This window comes from Pseudophryne corroboree, chromosome 12 (assembly GCF_028390025.1).
Source record: "Pseudophryne corroboree isolate aPseCor3 chromosome 12, aPseCor3.hap2, whole genome shotgun sequence".
Taxonomy (NCBI): Eukaryota; Metazoa; Chordata; class Amphibia; order Anura; family Myobatrachidae; genus Pseudophryne; species Pseudophryne corroboree.
Genome location: NC_086455.1, coordinates 113723960 through 113745913, shown reverse-complemented (window position 1 = coordinate 113745913; position 21954 = coordinate 113723960). Strand labels below are relative to the sequence as shown.

At 48.9% G+C, this 21954-nt stretch overlaps 1 protein-coding gene across 1 annotated transcript in view; it reads left to right on the top strand.

The window, feature by feature from the left end:
* SNX6 (sorting nexin 6) overlaps positions 1–21954 on the top strand; it is a 170505-nt gene that overhangs the window by 77052 nt on the left and 71499 nt on the right. The window contains exons 6-8 of the mRNA XM_063947875.1: positions 7203–7326; positions 7850–7945; positions 20648–20753. Of these exons, the coding sequence (XP_063803945.1) occupies positions 7203–7326; positions 7850–7945; positions 20648–20753 (326 nt within the window). The remainder of the gene's footprint in view (positions 1–7202; positions 7327–7849; positions 7946–20647; positions 20754–21954) is intronic.

Here is a 21954-nt window from a genome sequence, read left to right as displayed (position 1 = left end):
AACCACTTGCCACAGTGGATTTAAAATATCTCACATGGAAAGTGGTAATGCTGTTAGCTCTGGCTTCAGCCAGGCGCGTATCAGAATTGGCGGCTTTATCCTATAAAAGCCCTTACCTGATATTTCATTCGGATAGGGCGGAATTGAGGACTCGTCCTCAATTTCTCCCTAAGGTGGTTTCAGCGTTTCACATGAACCAACCTATTGTGGTACCTGCGGCTACTAGGGACTTGGAGGACTCCAAGTTGCTGGACGTAGTCAGGGCCCTGAAAATATGTTCCAGGACGGCTGGAGTCAGAAAATCTGACTCGCTGTTTATACTGTATGCACCCAACAAGCTGGGTGCTCCTGCTTCTAAGCAGACGATTGCTCGTTGGATTTGTAATACAATTCAGCTTGCACATTCTGTGGCAGGCCTGCCACAGCCAAAATCTGTTAAAGCCCATTCCACAAGGAAGGGGGGCTCATCTTGGGCGGCTGCCCGAGGGGTCTCGGCTTTACAACTTTGCCGAGCAGCTACTTGGTCAGGGGCAAACACGTTTGCTAAATTCTACAAATTTGATACCCTGGCTGAGGAGGACCTGGAGTTCTCTCATTCGGTGCTGCAGAGTCATCCGCACTCTCCCGCCCGTTTGGGAGCTTTGGTATAATCCCCATGGTCCTTACGGAGTTCCCAGCATCCACTAGGACGTCAGAGAAAATAAGAATTTACTTACCGACAATTCTATTTCTCGCAGTCCGTAGTGGATGCTGGGCGCCCATCCCAAGTGCGGATTGTCTGCAATACTTGTATATAGTTATTGTTACAAAAAAATCGGGTTGTTTATTGTTGTGAGCCATCTTTTCAGAGGCTCCTACGTTTATCATACTGTTAACTGGGTTCAGATCACAGGTTGTACGGTGTGATTGGTGTGGCTGGTATGAGTCTTACCCGGGATTCAAAATCCTTCCTTATTATGTACGCTCGTCCGGGCACAGTATCCTAACTGAGGCTTGGAGGAGGGTCATAGGGGGAGGAGCCAGTGCACACCAGCTAGTCTAAAGCTTTTACTTTTGTGCCCAGTCTCCTGCGGAGCCGCTATCCCCCATGGTCCTTACGGAAGTCCCAGCATCCACTACGGACTACGAGAAATAGAATTATCGGTAAGTAAATTCTTATTATTAATAGCAGCTATAAGGGAAAAATCACTGTATGTATAGTGTGAATCCCTACATTATATATAGCGCTCTGGTGTGTGCTGGCATACTCTCTCTCTGTCTCCCCAAAGGACTTTGTGGGGTCCTGTCCTCATTCAGAGCATTCCCTGTGTGTGTGCGGTGTGTCGGTACGGCTGTGTCGACATGTTTGATGAGGAGGCTTATGTGGAGGCGGAGCAGGTGCCGATAAATGTGATGTCACCCCCTGCGGGGTCGACACCTGAGTGGATCGTTATGTGGAAGGAATTACGCGACAGTGTCGACTCCTTACATAAAAGGTTTGACGACATAGCAGATGTGGGACAGCCGGCTTCTCAGCCTGTGCCTGCCCAGACGTCTCTAAAGCCATCAGGGGCTCTAAAACGCCCGCTACCTCAGATGGCAGACACAGATGTCGACACGGATACTGACTCCAGTGTCGACGATGATGAGACTAGTGTACATTCCAATAGAGCCACCCGTTACATGATTACGGCAATGAAAAATGTGTTGCATATTTCTGATATTACCCCAGGTACCACAAAAAAGGGTATTATGTTTGGGGAGAAAAAACTACCAGTGGTTTTTCCCCCATCTGATGAATTAAATGAAGTGTGTGAAGAAGCGTGGGCTTCCCCCGATAAGAAACTGGTAATTTCTAAAAAGTTACTAATGGCGTACCCTTTCCCGCCAGAGGACAGGTCACGTTGGGAGACATCCCCTAGGGTGGATAAAGCGCTCACACGTCTGTCAAAAAAGGTGGCACTACCGTCTCCGGACACGGCCGCCCTAAAGGAGCCTGCAGATAGAAAGCAGGAGGCTATCCTGAAGTCTGTATATACACACTCAGGTATTATGCTGAGACCGGCTATTGCTTCAGCATGGATGTGCAGTGCTGCAGCTGCGTGGTCAGATTCCCTGTCGGAAAACATTGATGCCCTAGACAGGAACACTATATTGCTAACCGTAGAGCATATTAAAGACGCTGTCTTGTACATGAGAGATGCACAGAGGGATATTTGCCAATGGCATCTAAAATAAACGCAATGTCCATTTCTGCCAGGAGAGGATTGTGGACTCGGCAGTGGACAGGAGATGCAGATTCTAAAAGGCACATGGAAGTATTGCCTTACAAGGGTGAGGAGTTGTTTGGGGATGGTCTCTCGGACCTCGTTTCCACAGCGACAGCTGGGAAGTCAGCATTTTTACCCCATGTTCCCTCACAGCCAAAGAAAGCACCGTATTATCAGGTACAGTCCTTTCGGCCCCAGAAAGGCAAGCGGGTTAGAGGCGCGTCCTTTCTGCCCAGAGGCAGAGGGAAAAAGCTGCAACATACAGCCAGTTCCCAGGAACAAAAGTCCTCCCCCGCTTCCTCTAAGTCCATTGCATGACGCTGGGGCTCCACAGGCGGAGCCAGGTACGGTGGGGGCCCGTCTCAAGAACTTCAGCGACCAGTGGGCTCGCTCACGGGTGGATCCCTGGATTCTACAAGTAGTATCTCAGGGGTACAAGCTGGAATTCGAGACGTCTCCCCCTCGCCGTTTCCTCAAATCTGCCTTGCCGACAGCTCCCCCGGACAGGGAGGCAGTGCTGGAGGCGATTCACAAGCTGTATTCTCAGCAGGTGATAATCAAGGTACCCCTCCTTCAACAAGGACGGGGTTACTATTCCACAATGTTTGTGGTACCGAAACCGGACGGTTCGGTGAGACCCATTTTAAATTTAAAATCCTTGAACACTTATATAAGAAGGTTCAAGTTCAAGATGGAATCGCTCAGGGCGGTGATTGCAAGCCTGGACGAGGGGGATTCCATGGTATCACTGGACATCAAGGATGCTTACCTGCATGTCCCCATTTACCCTCCTCCCCAGGAGTACCTCAGATTTGTGGTACAGGACTGTCATTACCAATTCCAGACGTTGCCGTTTGGTCTGTCCACGGCACAGAGGGTATTTACCAAGGTAATGGCCGAAATGATGATACTCCTTCGGAGAAAGGGAGTTTTAATTATCCCGTACTTGGACGATCTCCTTATAAAGGCGAGGTCCAGGGAACAGATGTTGATCGGTGTAGCACTAGCTCGGGAAGTGCTACAACAGCACGGCTGGATCCTGAATATTCCAAAGTCGCAGCTGGTTCCTACAACGCGTCTACTGTTCCTGGGGATGGTTCTGGACACAGAACAGAAAAAAGTGTTTCTCCCGGAGGAGAAGGCCAAGGAGTTGTCATCTCTAGTCAGAGACCTCCTAAAACCAAAACAGGTGTCTGTGCACCACTGCACGCGAGTCCTGGGAAAGATGGTGGCTTCTTACGAAGCAATTCCATTCGGAAGGTTCCATGCAAGGTGGGATCTGTTGGACAAGTGGTCCGGATCGCATCTTCAGATGCATCGGCTGATAACCCTGTCTCCAAGGACCAGGGTGTCGCTGTTGTGGTGGCTGCAGAGTGCTCATCTTCTAGAGGGCCGCAGATTCGGCATACAGGACTGGGTCCTGGTGACCACAGATGCCAGCCTTCGAGGTTGGGGGGCAGTCACACAGGGAAGAAACTTCCAGGGACTATGGACAAGTCAGGAGACTTCCCTACACATAAATATTCTGGAACTAAGGGCCATTTACAATGCCGAGAGACTTTTTCAGCAGACACGACCTCCACCCGGGAGAGTGGGGACTTCATCCAGAAATCTTCCAAATTATTGTACACCGGTGGGAAAGGCCACAGGTGGACATGATGGCGTCCCGCCTCAACAAAAAGCTAAAAAGATATTGCGCCAGGTCAAGGGACCCTCAGGCGATAGCTGTGGACGCTCTGGTAACACCGTGGGTGTACCGGTCGGTGTATGTGTTCCCTCCTCTGCCTCTTATACCCAAGGTACTGAGACTAATAAGAAGGAGAGGAGTAAGAACTATACTCATTGTTCCGGATTGGCCAAGAAGAGCTTGGTACCCAGAACTTCAAGAAATGATCTCAGAGGACCCATGGCCTCTGCCGCTCAGACAGGACCTGCTGCAGCAGGGGCCCTGTCTGTTCCAAGACTTACCGCGGCTGCGTTTGACGGCATGGCGGTTGAACGCCGGATCCTGAAGGAAAAGGGCATTCCGGAGGAAGTTATCCCTACGCTTATTAAAGCTAGGAAAGAAGTGACCGCAAACCATTATCACCGCATATGGCGGAAATATGTTGCGTGGTGTGAGGCCAGGAAGGCCCCAACGGAGGAATTTCAGCTAGGTCGATTTCTGCACTTCCTACAGTCAGGGGTGACTATGGGCCTAAAATTGGGTTCCATTAAGGTACAGATTTCGGCTCTATCGATTTTCTTCCAAAAAGAACTGGCTTCACTACCTGAAGTTCAGACATTTGTTAAGGGAGTGCTGCATATTCAGCGCCCTTTTGTGCCCCCAATGGCACCTTGGGATCTCAACGTGGTGTTGGATTTCCTAAAGTCGCATTGGTTTGAACCACTTAAAACTGTGGAACTAAAATATCTCACGTGGCAAGTGGTCATGCTGTTGGCCTTGGCTTCGGCCAGGCGTGTGTCAGAATTGGCGGCTTTGTCTTGTAAAAGCCCTGATCTGATTTTCCATATGGATAGGGCGGAATTGAGGACTCGTCCCCAATTTCTCCCAAAGGTAGTTTCAGCGTTTCATTTGAACCAGCCTATTGTGGTGCATGCGGCTACTCGTGACTTGGAGGACTCCAAGTTGCTGGACGTAGTCCGGGCCCTAAAAATCTATGTTTCCAGGACAGCTGGAGTCAGAAAGACTGACTCGCTATTTATCCTGCATGCGCCCAACAAGTTGGGTGCGCCTGCTTCAAAGCAGACTATTGCTCGCTGGATCTGTAGCACGATTCAACTTGCACATTCTGCGGCTGGACTGCCGCATCCTAAATCTGTAAAAGCCCATTCCACGAGGAAGGTGGGCTCTTCTTGGGCGGCTGCCCGAGGGGTCTCGGCTTTACAACTTTGCCGAGCAGCTACTTGGTCGGGGTCAAACACATTTGCTAAATTCTACAAGTTTGATACCCTGGCTGAGGAGGACCTAGAGTTCGCTCATTCGGTGCTGCAGAGTCATCCGCACTCTCCCGCCCGTTTGGGAGCTTTGGTATAATCCCCATGGTCCTTACGGAGTTCCCAGCATCCACTAGGACGTCAGAGAAAATAAGATTTTACTCACCGGTAAATCTATTTCTCGTAGTCCGTAGTGGATGCTGGGCGCCCTTCCCAAGTGCGGATTGTCTGCAATACTTGTATATAGTTATTGTTTAACTAAAGGGTTATTGTTGAGCCATCTGTTGAGAGGCTCAGTTATATTTCATACTGTTAACTGGGTATAGTATCACTAGTTATACGGTGTGATTGGTGTGGCTGGTATGAGTCTTACCCGGGATTCAAAATCCTTTCCTTATTGTGTCAGCTCTTCCGGGCACAGTATCCTAACTGAGGTCTGGAGGAGGGTCATAGAGGGAGGAGCCAGTGCACACCAGGTAGTCCTAAAGCTTTCTTTAGTTGTGCCCAGTCTCCTGCGGAGCCGCTATTCCCCATGGTCCTTACGGAGTTCCCAGCATCCACTACGGACTACGAGAAATAGATTTACCGGTGAGTAAAATCTTATTTTTTAGTGGAGTACTGCATTGTTACTTGGTAAGTAATGTTTCAGCGGTCGCTGAGTTTCAAGCTAGTTAGCTTGGTTTGCCTTGTATGTGTGAGCTGGTGTGAATCTCGCCACTATCTGTGTATGATCCTTCTATCGAAGATGTCCGTCTCCTCGGGCACAGTTTCTAGACTGAGTCTGGTAGGAGGGGCATAGAGGGAGGAGCCAGCTCTCACACTCAAACTCTCATAGTGCCAATGGCTCCTAATGGACAAGTCTATACCCAATGGTACTAATGTGGCCTCCAGCATCCTCTACGGACTACGAGAAAAGGATTTACCGGTAGGTAATTAAAATCCTATTTTTTTCTAAATTTCTTAATAAGAAACTTTTCACCTGGAGGTCTGTGATAAAAATTCTGATACTCTAGGGCGCTGTGACTCACAAAAGTTTGGGAACCACTGCTCTAGCCCACTGATCTCTGCCTTATCCCTTCATTCCCCCACCTCTTTAACCCCTCGTATCTACTCAGTACCGCCACTCTGTCCCTTCCCCTTTAGTATCTAAGCAGTGCATTCTGTCCTCTTGCTTTATTCCTTCTCCTTAACCCTTTATGACCCATTGCATGTTTCCAGTGTTTCCCAGTGATGACACTGGTAAAGTAGACAAATGAGGCCCTAATTACCCTCCTGAAAATATGGTTTGGTCATTTAGACCCAATGTTCATCCTAATGGACAACGATTTGCTAGCGTTGTAGCTTGTACACCAAAACATTGCGATTCGTTGTAATTCAATATTTTTATACTCTAGCAACTGCAATTACTGTTTGCATAATGATTTTGCCGAAATTCGATTGATAAAGTACTTTGTTTTACTTGTAAAGTGGGATACTCACCTCGCGGAGATCTTTCTGGGTGAAGCCATCGTTTAAACTTGCAGCAACCGTTACAAGCCAGTGCTGCCATTTGCCGGAAAATTGTCACCGTATTTTCATACTTTTAAATGGACATTGGGATTTCGGTGGCAACAGTCATCACAATACAATTTACGCAATAAATTTTTTAATGTTTTGCGTTGGGGGTCATAAAGGGTTAATTCCTGGTAATGTTGGTTATACTCATGGAATTATGCTTACAACTGTAATTTTGTTACCGTGCCCACCCTGTTTATATGAATGTTCTGTACGGCGCTGTAGAACTTTGTGGTGCCCTGTGAATGCCAATAATTTACCTTATTTGCATTGTGAATGATTTCTGTACAGTATATGGCTTTAGGAATATGTGTGTAGCATTTGACAAATGCACACAAAATAAGGTAATTCATACTCCAGATCTCGGCAATGGCTGTTTTTACAAAAATATTTCAGTTTGCAAGATGTATGCATCTAACAATACTGTTGTTGTTTTATTTCTTTCTTTCTTTCTGCTTGCAGAGAGTATCTTGCAATTTTCAAAAAGACGGTAGCAATGCACGAAGTCTTCCTATGTCGTGTGGCAGCTCATCCCATTCTTAGAAAAGATTTAAATTTTCATGTCTTTCTGGAGTACAATCAGGATGTAAGCGCACTATTCGTACACTGCAACACCTACAGCCTAGAATTGTTGACTGTCCAGTTGATGACATTATTATTTAATTTTGAATTTTTTTTTTTTTTTACAGGGTAGACTTATTTTTATTTTATTTTATTTTGCTCTATGTTTTCCCATCAAATATGATGGCTGTTCTATCGCCCCTACTTACATTTTGCACAAATCAATCTTCAAAAATGTAACATTACAGAAACCTTTTTGGCTTTGAATACTTCTCCACAAGTAATATGCCAACTTCCAATATTTTGACTATTTCATGAAATGCTTTGGATTAAACAGTCCGCATTTTTTTTTTTTTTTTAACTTTCTTGGATACGATATGCAAAGATAATTAAGAACTGTTGTGTGCTGTGAAAACATCACCATCTGTTATGAATTTAGTTACCCATTGAATTTAGTTATTAATTTCACAAACCCTGTTCATTTTGCTGCTGTTTGAGCACTAAACGTATTAAGAGAGAAACTACAATATTTGAAATGTATTTTACAGTTAAGTGTCCGAGGGAAAAACAAGAAAGAAAAACTTGAAGACTTTTTCAAAAGTGTTGTAAAATCAGCTGATGGAGTCATTGTGTCAAGCACCAAGGTGAGCTAGAACGTTGTTAGCATAGTAGCATAACAGTTGACTCATTGCGTCCTTATTTTCTGTATCATCCATAAGGGATATTGGGGAGACTTAGTACGATGGGGTATAGACCAGGTCCAAAGGAGCCGGTGCACTTTAAATTTCATCCCTGGATGTGCTGGCTCCTCCTCTCTATGCCCCCTCCCACAGGCAGTTTAGAAAAAAAGTGCCCTCAGGAGCGGATGCACATCTCTGCAGCTTCAGAGAGTTTTTTCAATTTCTTTTAAACTTTTATTAATTTTGGTATGCTGTTTGAGCAACAGCATACCTGCACCGTGGGAATTAGGGGGGGGGGGGTCGGGCCCCTGGCCTTGCGAGGTGTTAGAGCCGCTTCCTCGCTGCAGGACCACCGTCCTGAGAGGTTGTTTGTTCAGCAGGGCACTGTACCTTAGCTGTCGCAATCGCAGCATACCGCTAACATATGCCTGAAGGTGACGTCTGTGGGGAGTACAAACCAGGGGCCCCGCTAGGGGTGTCCCACAGTTCACAGTGCGGCAGAACGTGGGCTCGGCTTAAGGGCCCCTCCTGAGGGGAAGTCGCTAGAGCCCCTCGTGTGAACTGGCTTGGAATAGCTTAAACTAGCACTTGTGTGATATTTTAAGCATAATAGGAGACATTGCCAGTATAAAAATCACTGTAGCTCCGGCGCCATTGGGGGGGCAGAGCTACCTCAGAGCGGAACCTGAGGCATTTTGGCGCCTTCCTCTGCTTAATGCAGCAGCAGCAAGCACAAACAGCTCTTCCTGACTCACAAGACACGCCTGAAAACTGGTACAGGGTGTGTAGCAAAGGGTGAGAGCCGCTATTGTACAAATCTGTGTCCTATACAGGACAGAAATCATTAGTGTTTTACTGTATTATAGTTAGCTGACAGCCTCACTGGGGCTGTACAGGAGGGGTGTGCTGGTGTCTCTCTCTGTGCGTCTCCTCTCACATACAGTAAGGGCAGGCTTGATCAGTATTACTGTCTGTGTATGTCATTGTGATTACTGTAAACATGGATAAACACAAACTATGCAGTGTCTGCCCCACCAGATTCTCTCCCTTATCTACTGATACTGTTTCATGTGAACAATGCAGCCAATCTGCACAAATCAGTGAAGGGGCTGGGGGAGAGGGACCAGAGTCCTCCTGGTTAGGGGCTCTTAAGGCTATAATGTCTGATATGTCATCACAACTCACTCCTAATGTTCAGAAAACTCAGCTACTACAACAGGCTGTTGCAGATTTAGCTGCTAGGGCAGATGTTACACAGCCCCCTCTCTCTAGCTCAGGACCACAAAAGCGTGGTTACCTGCCCTACTCTCTGATTCAGATGAGGAAATACAGGAGGATAGGGATGACTTGGATCCCATTAGTGGGGATTCTGCTTCTGCTTAGGGTATTGAACCCCTCATTCTGGCTATATTGGACGTGTTAAAGCTCCCTCTAGAGGACGCTGCCTCGCTGCAGGACCACCATCCTGAGAGGTTGTTTGTTCAGCAGGGCACTGTACCTTAGCTGTCGCAAATCGAAGCACACCGCTAACATATGCCTGAAGGTGACATCTGTGGGGAGTACAAACCGGGTACCCCGCTAGGGGTGTCCCACAGTTCACAGTGCGGCAGAACATGGGCTCGGCTTAAGGGACCCTCCTGAGGGGAAGTCGCTAGAGCCCCTCGTGTGAACTGGCTTGGAATAGCTTAAACTAGCACTTGTGTGATATTTTAAGCATAATAGGAGACATTGCCAGTATAAAAATCACTGTAGCTCCGGCGCCATTGGGGGGGCAGAGCTACCTCAGAGCGGAACCTGAGGCATTTTGGCGCCTTCCTCTGCTTAATGCAGCAGCAGCAAGCACAAACAGCTCTTACTGACTCACAAGACACGCCTGAAAACTGGTACAGGGTGTAGCAAAGGGTGAGAGCCGCTATTGTACAAATCTGTGTCCTATACAGGACAGAAATCATTAGTGTTTTACTGTATTATAGTTAGCTGACAGCCTCACTGGGGCTGTACAGGAGGGGTGTGCTGGTGTCTCTCTCGGTGCGTCTCCTCTCACATACAGTAAGGGCAGGCTTGATCAGTATTACTGTCTGTGTATGTCATTGTGATTACTGTAAACATGGATAAACACAAACTATGCAGTGTCTGCCCCACCAGATTCTCTCCCTTATCTACGGATACTGTTTCATGTGAACAATGCAGCCAATCTGCACAAATCAGTGAAGGGGCTGGGGGAGAGGGACCAGAGTCCTCCTGGTTAGGGGCTCTTGAGGCTATAATGTCTGATATGTCATCACAACTCACTCCTAATGTTCAGAAAACTCGGCTACTACAACAGGCTGTTGCAGATTTAGCTGCTAGGGCAGATGTTACACAGCCCCCTCTCTCTAGCTCAGGACCACAAAAGCGTGGTTACCTGCCCTACTCTCTGATTCAGATGAGGAAATACAGGAGGATAGGGATGACTTGGATCCCATTAGTGGGGATTCCGCTTCTGCTTAGGGTATTGAACCCCTCATCTGGCTATATGGGACGTGTTAAAGCTCCCTCTAGAGGACGCTGCATCACAGCAGTCGTTTTTCTTTACACAAAACAAGCCTAATGTCACTTTCCCGGATTCTGCAGAGTTAGATGTCCTATTTAAATTACACTGGAAAAATCCAGACAAAAAATACCAAGTGTCAGAAAGATTTTTGAACACTTTCCGAATTGCTCGTGAAGGTAGGCAATTCTGGGAAGAACCCCCGGGAGTTGATGTATCAGTCTCTCGACTGTCAAAAAAAGGCGGTGCTGCCTGCCCTGGGCTCCTTAGCCATAAAGGACCCTGGGGACAGAAAAATAGAGACTGCACTAAAGTCTATCTACACAGTAGCAGGTGTATCGCAAAGGCCGGTCATAGCGGGTTGCTGGATGACACATGCCATTCACACATGGGCTACTCAAATTCAGGAGGGCCTCTCCGGGGATATGCCTCTGGTCACTACGGTGACTCTCCTGAAGCACATTCAGGACACTGCATGTGTACTGTGTGATTCGCTCAATGAGATGGGCAATATTAATGCTAGGACTTCTGCCATGGCAGTGTTGGGGTGCGCAGGGCCTTGTGGTTGCGTCAGTGGATAGGGGACACAGAATCCAAGCGCAGTGTAGAATCCCTCCTCTTTTCTGGGGAATGGCTCTTTGGGGTTGAGTTGGATATGTGAATTTCCAAAGTCACTGCTGGGAAATCTACATTTCTCCCCTCTGGGGCCCCAGCGGCTAGGCGTTCCTACCCGGGGCCGTCTGTTCAGTCCTTAAGGTCTAACAGATTTTGATCTAGGGCCAGGGTGCCTCCAATGCGGCTAGATGCACCAGAGGTAAGACAAAAAGATCTGCAAACACCGGTTCTCAGGAACAGAGCACCAGTTCTTCTTCCACTAAGTACTCAGCATGACTGTGCCCACCCATCCCGAGGGGATCTCGAGGTGGGAGCTCAACTGCGTCACTTCAGCCACGTATGGGAGGTTTCCTGCCAGGATACCTGGGTCAGGGACCTCATTTCTCAGGGCTACAAACTGGAGTTCGACAGTGCTCCTCCCCAACGATTTTTCAAGTCAAGCTTACCAGCTTTGGAGGATACGCAAGTTACGCTGCAACAGGCCATCCAAAAGTTGGTCCAGTCCCACATCATTGTTCCAGTACCAATACCACAACGAGGCAAGGTTTATTACTCCAACCTGTTTGTGGTACCAAAACCGGACGGTTCGGTAAGACCCATTTTGAATCTAAAGTTCTTGAACCCTTTTCTAAGGGTTTTCAAGTTCAAAATGGAATCCTTGAGGGCAGTGATTGCGGGCCTGGAAGTCCAGGAGTTCATGGTCTCCTTGGATAGCAAAGACGCCTACCTTCATATTCCAATTTGGCCACCTCGTCAGGTTTATTTGAGGTTTTCCCTACTGGAGGATCACTACCCTTCGGCCTGTCCACAGCTCCGACGGTATTCACAAAGGTAATGGTAGAGATGATGTGCCAGCTCCGGGTCCAGGGGTCAATTTTGTCCCTTACCTGGATGATCTTCTGATAAAAGAAAGTTCCAGGGAGTTTTTATTGCTCCATATCGCCCGCACTATCCAACTTCTGTCACACCATGGGTGGATTCTCAATTTACAGAAGTCCCACTTGGAGCCAACTCAGCGGCTCCTGTTCCTGGGGATGCTACTGAATACTTAAGGCCCAGAAGGTGTTCCTCCCGGAGGACAAAGCGAGAACACTTCAGGAGATGGTCCGCATGGTGCTCCGACCTGCTCGAGTATCCATCCATCTTTGCACAAGATTGTTGGGGAAGATGGTCGCCTCATACGAGGCGATCCAATATGGAAGGTTCCATGCCAGAACTTTTCAATTGGATCTCCTGAGCAAGTGGTCCGGATCACATCTACAGATGCACCGGATAACACCTCAGGCCAGGATTTCCCTCCTGTGGTGGCTGCAGTCCTCCAGTCTCCTGGAAGGCTGGAGTTTCGGCAATCCAGTTTTGGACCCCCCTCATGACGGATGCGAGGATGGAGGAGATGTCACCCAAGGGGCGCAGTTTCAGGGCAGGTGGTCAGCCCACGAAGCCCTCCTTCCGATCAACATTCTGGAACTTTGGGTGATCTACAATGCTCTGCTTCAGGCCTCTGCTCTGCTCACGGATCACGTGATTCAAGTTCAGTCGGACAACACCACAGCGGTGGCGTACATAATCGGCAAGGAGAGACGAAAAAAGCAGAGCCTGCATGCGAGAGGTGTCAAAGATACTCCTCTGGGTGGAAAGAAATGCAAGATCAATGTCGGCAATCTTCATTCCGGGTGTGGCCAACTGAGAAGCGGACTTCCTGAGTCGTCACGATCTCCACCCGGGGGAGTGGGGACTCCACCATCAGGTCTTCCAGCAGATCATCCACCGGTGGGGCTGTTCACAGATAGACATGATGGCTTCTCGACTCAACAAGAAGCTTCACTGGTATTGCTCACAAACCAGGGACCGTCGGGCAAGGGCAGTGGATGCACTGACATCGCCTTGGCCTTACCGGCTGGTCTACCTGTTTCCTCGATTCCGTTGATCCCAAGGGTGCTCAAGTGAATCAGAAATCAAGGTGTCCAGGCAATTCTGATTGCCCTGGATTGTCCTCGGAGGGCGTGGTATGCGGATCTTCTGGACATGTCCGTCAAAGACCCTTGGCCTCTGCCACTAAGAAGCGATCAGCTTTAACAGGGACCGTTCATCTACTCAGATTTTATGACTTTGTTGGACGGCATGGAGGTTGAGCTGAACATCCTAGCTCACAAGGGCTTTTCCAGAAAGGTTATTGCTACCATGGTTCAGGCCAGGAAACCTGTGACGTCAAAACACTATCATCATATCTGGAGGAGATATGTCTCTTGGTGCGATGAATGCACGTATCCACCTGCAGAGTTCCACTTGGGACGTTTCTTACGTTTCATGCAGGCTGGTGTGGATAAGGGCTTACGTCTGGGTTCCATTAAGGTCCAGATTTCAACTCTCTCAATTTTCTTTCAGAAGATATTGGCAGTGTTGTCAGAAGTTCAGACCTTCTTGCAAGGGGTACTCCCAGGGCTGTTTCTAGCCAATTTGGCTCCCAGTGCGAGATTTAAAAATGCGCCTGCCGCCCCCCCACCTCAGTTGACATATAAAAAGCCCCCCCCCCATCATAGATAAAACAAGAAAAGGCATGCGTGCGCTGGGCGGTGTACTCAGGAAGAGGGAGGAGGGGGAAGCAAGGACCCGCAGAGGTTCAGCAGCGGGTGCCCTGTGTGGTTGCACGGCTCGTCCGCCCCAAGAAACTGCACTGGGTACTCCACATACAACCTCCTTTTGTGCCGCCTACAGCACCCTGGGATTTGAATGTGGTGTTGGAATTTCTACAATCCTCCTGGTTTGGACCTCTGATGACAGTAGATGACAAGTACCTCACGTGGAAGACTGTGATGTTACTGGCCCTGGCTTCTGCTAGACGTGTCTCAGAATTGGGGGCCTTATCATGTAAAAGTCCATACTTGGTCTTTTACAAGGACAGAGTGGAGCTCAGGACTAGGCAGCAGTTCTGGTCTCTGCAGTCTCTGCGTTTCACCTGAATCAACCTATTGTGGTTCTATCCAGTTCTGACACTTTTTCTCCTCCGGAGACATTGGATGCTGTGCGAGCCTTGAAAATCTATATCAAGCGAACGGCTCAGATCAGAAAGACGGATTCCTTGTTCGTGCTCTATGATGCACAGAAAAAGGGTTGACCTGCTTTGAAGCAGTCCATTACTCATTGGCTTAGGCTTACTATCCAACAGGCCTATGTGTCAGCAGCCTTACCTGTTCCTAAGTCTCTGAAAGCCCACTCTACTAGATTGGTGGGCTTTTCCTCGACGGCTGCCCGTGGAGTCTCTGCCTTACAACTGTGCCGAGCTGTTACCTGGTCAGGGAAGAACACTTTTTTAAGTTCTACAAGTTTGATGCCCTGGCCAAAGAGGATACCCAGTTTGGGCAGGCAGTGCTGCAGAAGTCTCTGCACGTTACCGCACGTTCTGGAAGCTTTGGGACGTCCCCATCGTACTAAGTCTCCCCAATATCCCTTATGGATGCTAGATAAAATAGGATTTTAATACCTACCGGTAAATCCTTTTCTCATAGTCCATAAGGGACATTGGCCGCCCGCCTCAGTGCGTTAACTTTTCTGCAGGTTCTCTTTATGTGGTTACCTGTTCAGCTGTTGCTGATGTTGTTTCAAGCTGTTGCTGGTTGTTATGTGTTCGTTGTGTGCTGGTGTTAAATTTCACCACTCTTTTTGTTATCATGTTCCTTCTCTCATATATGTCCTTTCTCCTTCGGGCACTGTTTTACCTATAACTGCCTGTTGGAGGGGGCGTAGAGGGGAGGAGCCAACACACCCAGTTGAAGACATTTAAAGTGCACCAGCTCCTTTGGACCCCATCGTACTAAGTCTCCACAATATCCCTTATGGACTACGAGCAAAGGATTTACCGGTAGGTAATTAAAATCCTATTTTCATGTGTCTTTTAGATACTGGTAAAGGGTAGTGAAGTCATTTTTCTCTAACGTCCTAGTGGATGCTGGGAACTCCGAAAGGACCATGGGGAATAGCGGCTCCGCAGGAGTCTGGGCACAACTAAAAGAAAGCTTTTAGACTACCTGGTGTGCACTGGCTCCTCCCACTATGACCCTCCTCCAAGCCTCAGTTAGATTTTTGTGCCCGGCCGAGCTGGATGCACACTAGGGGCTCTCCTGAGCTCTTAGAAAGAAAGTATATTTTAGGTTTTTTATTTTACAGTGAGACCTGCTGGCAACAGGCTCACTGCAACGAGGGACTAAGGGGAGAAGAAGCGAACCTACCTGCTTGCACCTAGCTTGGGCTTCTTAGGCTACTGGACACCATTCGCTCCAGAGGGACCGACCGCATGGAACTGGCCTTGGTGTTCGGTCCCGGAGCCGCGCCGCCGTCCCCCTTACAGAGCCAGAAGCAAGAAGAAGTCCGGAAAATCGGCGGCATGAAGACTTCTGTCTTCACCAAGGTAGCGCACAGCACTGCAGCTGTGCGCCATTGCTTCTCATACACACTTCACACTCCGGTCACTGAGGGTGCAGGGCGCTGGGGGGGGGGGGCGCCCTGAGCAGCAATAAAAACACCTTGGCTGGCAAAACAATCACAATATATAGCCCCAGAGGCTATATATGTGATAATTACCCTTGCCAGAATCCTTAAAAAAGCGGGAGAATAGTCTGCGAAAAAGGGGCGGAGCTATCTCCCTCAGCACACTGGCGCCATTTTTCCCTCACAGTTCCGCTGGAAGGAAGCTCCCTGGCTCTCCCCTGCAGTCTACACTACAGAAAAGGGTAAAAAAGAGAGGGGGGGCACTAAATTTAGGCGCAGTAAATGTTATAGCAGCTATAGGGGACATAATTCAGTTAGTCCCTGCAGTATATAGCGCTCTGGTGTGTGCTGGCATACTCTCTCTCTGTCTCCCCAAAGGGCTTCTGTGGGGTCCTGTCCTCTGTTAGAGCATTCCAGGTGTGTGTGCGGTGTGTCGGTACGGCTGTGTCGACATGTTTGAGGAGGAAAATTATGTGGAGGCGGAGCAGATGCCTGTAGAAGTGATGTCACCCCCTGCGGGGCAGACACCTGAGTGGATGGTTTTATGGAAGGAATTACGTGCAAGTGTCGACTCCTTACACAAAAAATTTGACGACATGCCAAATGCGGGACAGCCAGCTTCTCAGCTCGTGCCTGCCCAGGTGTCTCAAAGGCCATCAGGGGCTCTAAAACGCCCGCTACCTCAGATGGCAGACCCAGATGTCGACACGGATACTGATACCAGTGTCGACGACGATGAGTCTAATCTAATGTCCACTAAGGCCATTCGCTGCATGATTGAGGCAATGAAAGAGGTGTTACACATTTCAGATATAAACCCAGGTACCACTAAAAAGGGTATTATGTTTGGGGAGAAAAAACTACCCGTAGTTTTTCCCCCATCTGAAGAATTAAATGAAGTGTGTGAAGAAGCGTGGGCTTTCCCTGATAAAAGATTGATAATCTCAAAAAAATTACTAATGGCGTTCCCTTTCCCGCCAGAGGATAGGGCACGTTGGGAAACACCTCCTAGGGTGGATAAAGCACTCACACGTTTGTCTAAAAAGGTGGCACTTCCGTCTCCGGATACGGCCGCCCTGAAGGAGCCTGCGGATAGAAAGCAGGAGGCGATCCTGAAGTCTATATATATATATATATATATATATATATATATATATATATATATACACACACAGGCATTATACTTAGACCAGCTATTGCGTCAGCATGGATGTGCAGTGCTGCCGCTGCGTGGTCAGATTCCCTGTCAGAAAATATTGACACCCTAGACAGGGACACTATTCTGCTAACCATAGAGCATATAAAAGACTCAGTCTTATACATGAGAGATGCACAGAGGGAGATCTGCCGGCTGGCATCTAAAATAAGTGCATTGTCCATTTCTGCTAGAAGAGGCTTATGGACTCGGCAGTGGACAGGGGATGCAGATTCCAAAAGGCACATGGAAGTTTTGCCTTATAAGGGTGAGGAGTTATTCGGGGATGGTCTCTCGGACCTCGTTTCCACAGCAACAGCTGGGAAGTCAGCATTTTTACCCCATGTTCCCTCACAGCCTAAAAAAGCGCAGTTTTATCAAGTACAGTCCTTTCGGTCCCAGAAAAACAGGCGAGGAAAAGGCGGGTCCTTTCTGTCCAGAGGCAGAGGTAGGGGAAAAAGGCTGCAACAAACAGCTAGTTCCCAGGAGCAAAAGTCCTCCCCCGCTTCTTCCAAGTCCGCCGCATGACGGTGGGGCTCCACAGGCGGAGCCAGGTACGGTGGGGGGCCGCCTCAAAAATTTCAGCGATCAGTGGGCTTGCTCACAGGTGGATCCCTGGATATTTCAAGTAGTATCTCAGGGGTACAAGCTGGAATTCGAGGCGTCTCCCCCCCGCCGTTTCCTCAAATCTGCCTTGCCAACAACTCCCTCGGACAGGGAGGCTGTGCTAGAGGCAATTCACAAGCTGTATTCCCAGCGGGTGATAGTCAAGGTGCCCCTACTTCAACAAGGACGGGGTTACTATTCCACACTGTTTGTGGTACCGAAACCGGACGGTTCGGTGAGACCCATTTTAAATTTGAAATCCTTGAACACATACATAAAAAAATTCAAGTTCAAGATGGAATCGCTCAGGGCGGTTATTGCAAGTCTAGACGAGGGGGATTACATGGTATTCCTGGACATCAAGGATGCTTACCTGCGTGTCCCCATTTACCATCCTCACCAGGAGTACCTCAGATTTGCGGTACAGAATTGCCATTACCAATTCCAGACGCTGCCGTTTGGTCTGTCCACGGCACCGAGGGTGTTTACCAAGGTAATGGCGGAAATGATGATACTCCTTCGAAAAAAGGGAGTTTTAATTATCCCATACTTGGACGATCTCCTAATAAAGGCGAGATCCAAGGAGCAGTTGTTGGTAGGAGTAGCACTATCTCAGGAGGTGCTACACCAGCACGGTTGGATTCTGAATATTCCAAAGTCACAGCTGGTTCCGACGACACGTCTACTGTTCCTGGGAATGATTCTGGACACAGTCCAGAAAAAAGTGTTTCTCCCAGAGGAAAAAGCCATGGAGCTGTCGTCTCTAGTCAGAAACCTCCTGAAACCAAAACAGGTGTCTGTGCATCACTGCACGCGAGTCCTGGGAAAGATGGTGGCTTCTTACGAAGCAATTCCTTTCGGCAGGTTCCATGCCAGAATCTTTCAGTGGGACCTGTTGGACCAATGGTCCGGATCGCATCTTCAGATGCATCGGCTAATAACCCTGTCTCCAAGAACCAGGGTGTCTCTGCTGTGGTGGCTGCAGGGTGCTCATCTTCTAGAGGGCCGCAGATTCGGCATACAGGACTGGGTCCTGGTGACCACGGACGCCAGCCTTCGAGGCTGGGGGGCAGTCACACACGGAAGAAACTTCCAAGGACTATGGTCGAGTCAGGAGACTTCCCTACACATAAATATTCTAGAACTGAGGGCCATTTACAATGCCCTAAGTCAGGCAAAACCCCTGCTTCAAAACCAGCCGGTACTGATCCAGTCAGACAACATCACGGCAGTCGCCCATGTAAACCGACAGGGCGGCACCCGAAGCAGGACGGCGATGGCAGAAGCCACAAGGATTCTCCGATGGGCGGAAAATCACGTGTTAGCACTGTCAGCAGTGTTCATTCCGGGAGTGGACAACTGGGAAGCAGACTTCCTCAGCAGACACGACCTCCACCCGGGAGAGTGGGGACTTCATCCAGAAGTCTTCACACTGATTGTGAATCGTTGGGAACGGCCACAGGTGGACATGATGGCGTCCCACCTAAACAAAAAACTAGAGAGATATTGCGCCAGGTCAAGGGACCCTCAGGCGATAGCGGTGGACGCTCTAGTGACACCGTGGGTGTACCAGTCGGTTTATGTGTTCCCTCCTCTGCCTCTCATACCAAAGGTACTGAGAATAATAAGAAAACAAGACTTACCGCGGCTGCGTTTGACGGCATGGCGGTTGAACACCGGATACTAAAGGAAAAGGGCATTCCGGAGGATGTCATTCCTACGCTGATTAAAGCCAGGAAAGATGTAACTGTAAAACATTATCACCGCATATGGCGGAAATATGTTGCCTGGTGTGAGGCCAATAAGGCCCCAACAGAGGAATTTCAGCTGGGTCGATTTCTGCATTTCCTACAGGCAGGAGTGTCTATGGGCCCAAAATTAGGCTCCATTAAGGTGCAGATATCGGCTCTGTCGATTTTCTTCCAAAAAGAACTAGCTTCACTACCTGAAGTTCAGACATTTGTAAAAGGAGTGCTGCATATTCAGCCCCCTTTTGTGCCTCCAGTGGCACCCTGGGATCTCAACGTGGTGTTGAATTTCCTAAAATCACATTGGTTTGAGCCACTGAAGACCGTGGATCTTAAATATCTCACGTGGAAAGTGGTCGTTATTGGCCTTGGCTTCGGCCAGGCGTGTATCAGAATTGGCGGCTTTGTCATTTAAAAGCCCTTATCTGATTTTTCATATGGATAGGGCGGAATTGAGGACTCGTCCCCAGTTTCTCCCTAAGGTGGTATCAGCTTTTCACTTGAACCAACCTATTGTAGTGCCTGCGGTTACTAGTGACTTGGAGGATTCCAAGTTGCTGGACGTAGTCAGGGCCTTGAAAATTTATGTTTCCAGGACGGCTGGAGTCAGGAAAACTGACTCGCTATTTATCCTGTATGCACCCAACAAACTGGGTGCTCCTGCTTCTAAGCAGACTATTGCTCGCTGGATTTGTAGCACAATTCAGCTGGCGCATTCTGCGGTTGGACTGCCGCGTCCTAAATCAGTTAAAGCCCATTCTACAAGGAAGGTGGGCTTATCTTGGGCGGCTGCCCGAGGGGTCTCGGCTTTACAACTTTGCCGAGCTGCTACTTGGTCAGGGGCAAAATTCTACAAATTTGATACCCTGGCTGAGGAGGACCTTGAGTTCTCTCATTCGGTGCTGCAGAGTCATCCGCACTCTCCTGCCCGTTTGGGAGCTTTGGTATAATCCCCATGGTCCTTTCGGAGTTCCCAGCATCCACTAGGACGTTAGAGAAAATAAGATTTTACTCACCGGTAAATCTATTTCTCGTAGTCCGTAGTGGATGCTGGGCGCCCGTCCCAAGTGCGGATTGTCTGCAATAATTGTACATAGTTATTGTTCACTAACGGGTTATTGTTATGAGCCATCTGTTGAGAGGCTCAGTTATGTTTCATACTGTTAACTGGATATGGTATCACGTGTTGTACGGTGTGATTGGTGTGGCTGGTATGAGTCTTACCCGGGATTCAAAATCCTTCCTTATTGTGTCAGCTCTTCCGGGCACAGTATCCTAACTGAGGCTTGGAGGAGGGTCATAGTGGGAGGAGCCAGTGCACACCAGGTAGTCTAAAAGCTTTCTTTTAGTTGTGCCCAGACTCCTGCGGAGCCGCTATTCCCCATGGTCCTTTCGGAGTTCCCAGCATCCACTACGGACTACGAGAAATAGATTTACCGGTGAGTAAAATCCTATTTTTTTCGTTTCTTACTTTTCCTTCTGTCCAGGACGTAGATGATTTCTTTGACCATGAGAGGACATTCCTTGTGGAATATCACAACAGAGTGAAGGACGCCAGTGCAAAATCGGATAAGATGACTAGATCCCACAAATGCAAGTCCCTTATTTGAAACTAATTAGTTGCCTTTATAGAAGCTGTGTTTTCTATATTAGTGAGTCTAGAGCAGGGTTGGGGAACCTTTTTTCTACCGAGGGCCATTTGGATATTTATAAAATCCTTCGGGGGCCATACAAAAATTCTCAACTTAAAAAATTACCCTGCCCCCCAGCAGGTCAACCCCATAGAGGTACTGTGTGCGCGCGCCAAAAAATGGGTGTGGCCAGTTAAAATGGGACGTGATACACATATGCCCCCAATAGTGCAGTGCCAGATCCACAATTGCCCCCACAGTGCCAGGTATACAAATGCCCCTCACAGTGCCAGGTATACAGATGCCCCCACAGTGCCAGGTATACAGATGCCCCCACAGTGCCAGGTATACAGATGCCCCCACAGTGCCAGGTATACAGATGCCCCCACAGTGCCAGGTATACAAATGCCCCTCACAGTGCCAGGTATACAAATGCCCCTCACAGTGCCAGGTATACAAATGCCCCTCACAGTGCCAGGTATACAAATGCCCCTCACAGTGCCAGGTATACAGATGACCCCACAGTGCCAGGTATACAGATGACCCCACAGTGCCAGGTATACAGATGCCCCCACAGTGCCAGGTATACAGATGACCCTCACAGTGCCAGGTATACAGATGCCCCCACCGTGCCAGGTATACAGATGCCCCACCGTGCCAGGTATACAGATGCCCCTCACAGTGCCAGGTATACAGATGCCCCTCACAGTGCCAGGTATACAGATGCCCCCCACAGTGCCAGGTATACAGATGCCCCCCACAGTGCCAGGTATACAAATGCCCCCCACAGTGCCAGGTATACAAATGCCCCCCACAGTGCCAGGTATACAAATGCCCCCCACAGTGCCAGGTATACAAATGCCCCCCACAGTGCCAGGTATGCAGATGCCCCCACAGTGCCAGGTATGCAGATGCCCCCACAGTGCCAGGTGTACAAATGCCCCCACAGTGCCAGGTATACAGATGCCCCCCACAGTGCCCCTCCCCCTTTCCGTGCTACTTACCGCTCCTTTCGGCGGGACACGGAGGAGAGCGCGGCTATGTTCGGCGGCGGCGTGTAGGACTTGAAACCAGCCGCAGGTTCGAGAGCCAATTAGAGCTCGCGGACCGGCAGCCGCGGCTCCTGATTGGCTGCCGGTCCGCGAGCTCTGATTGGCTCAAGA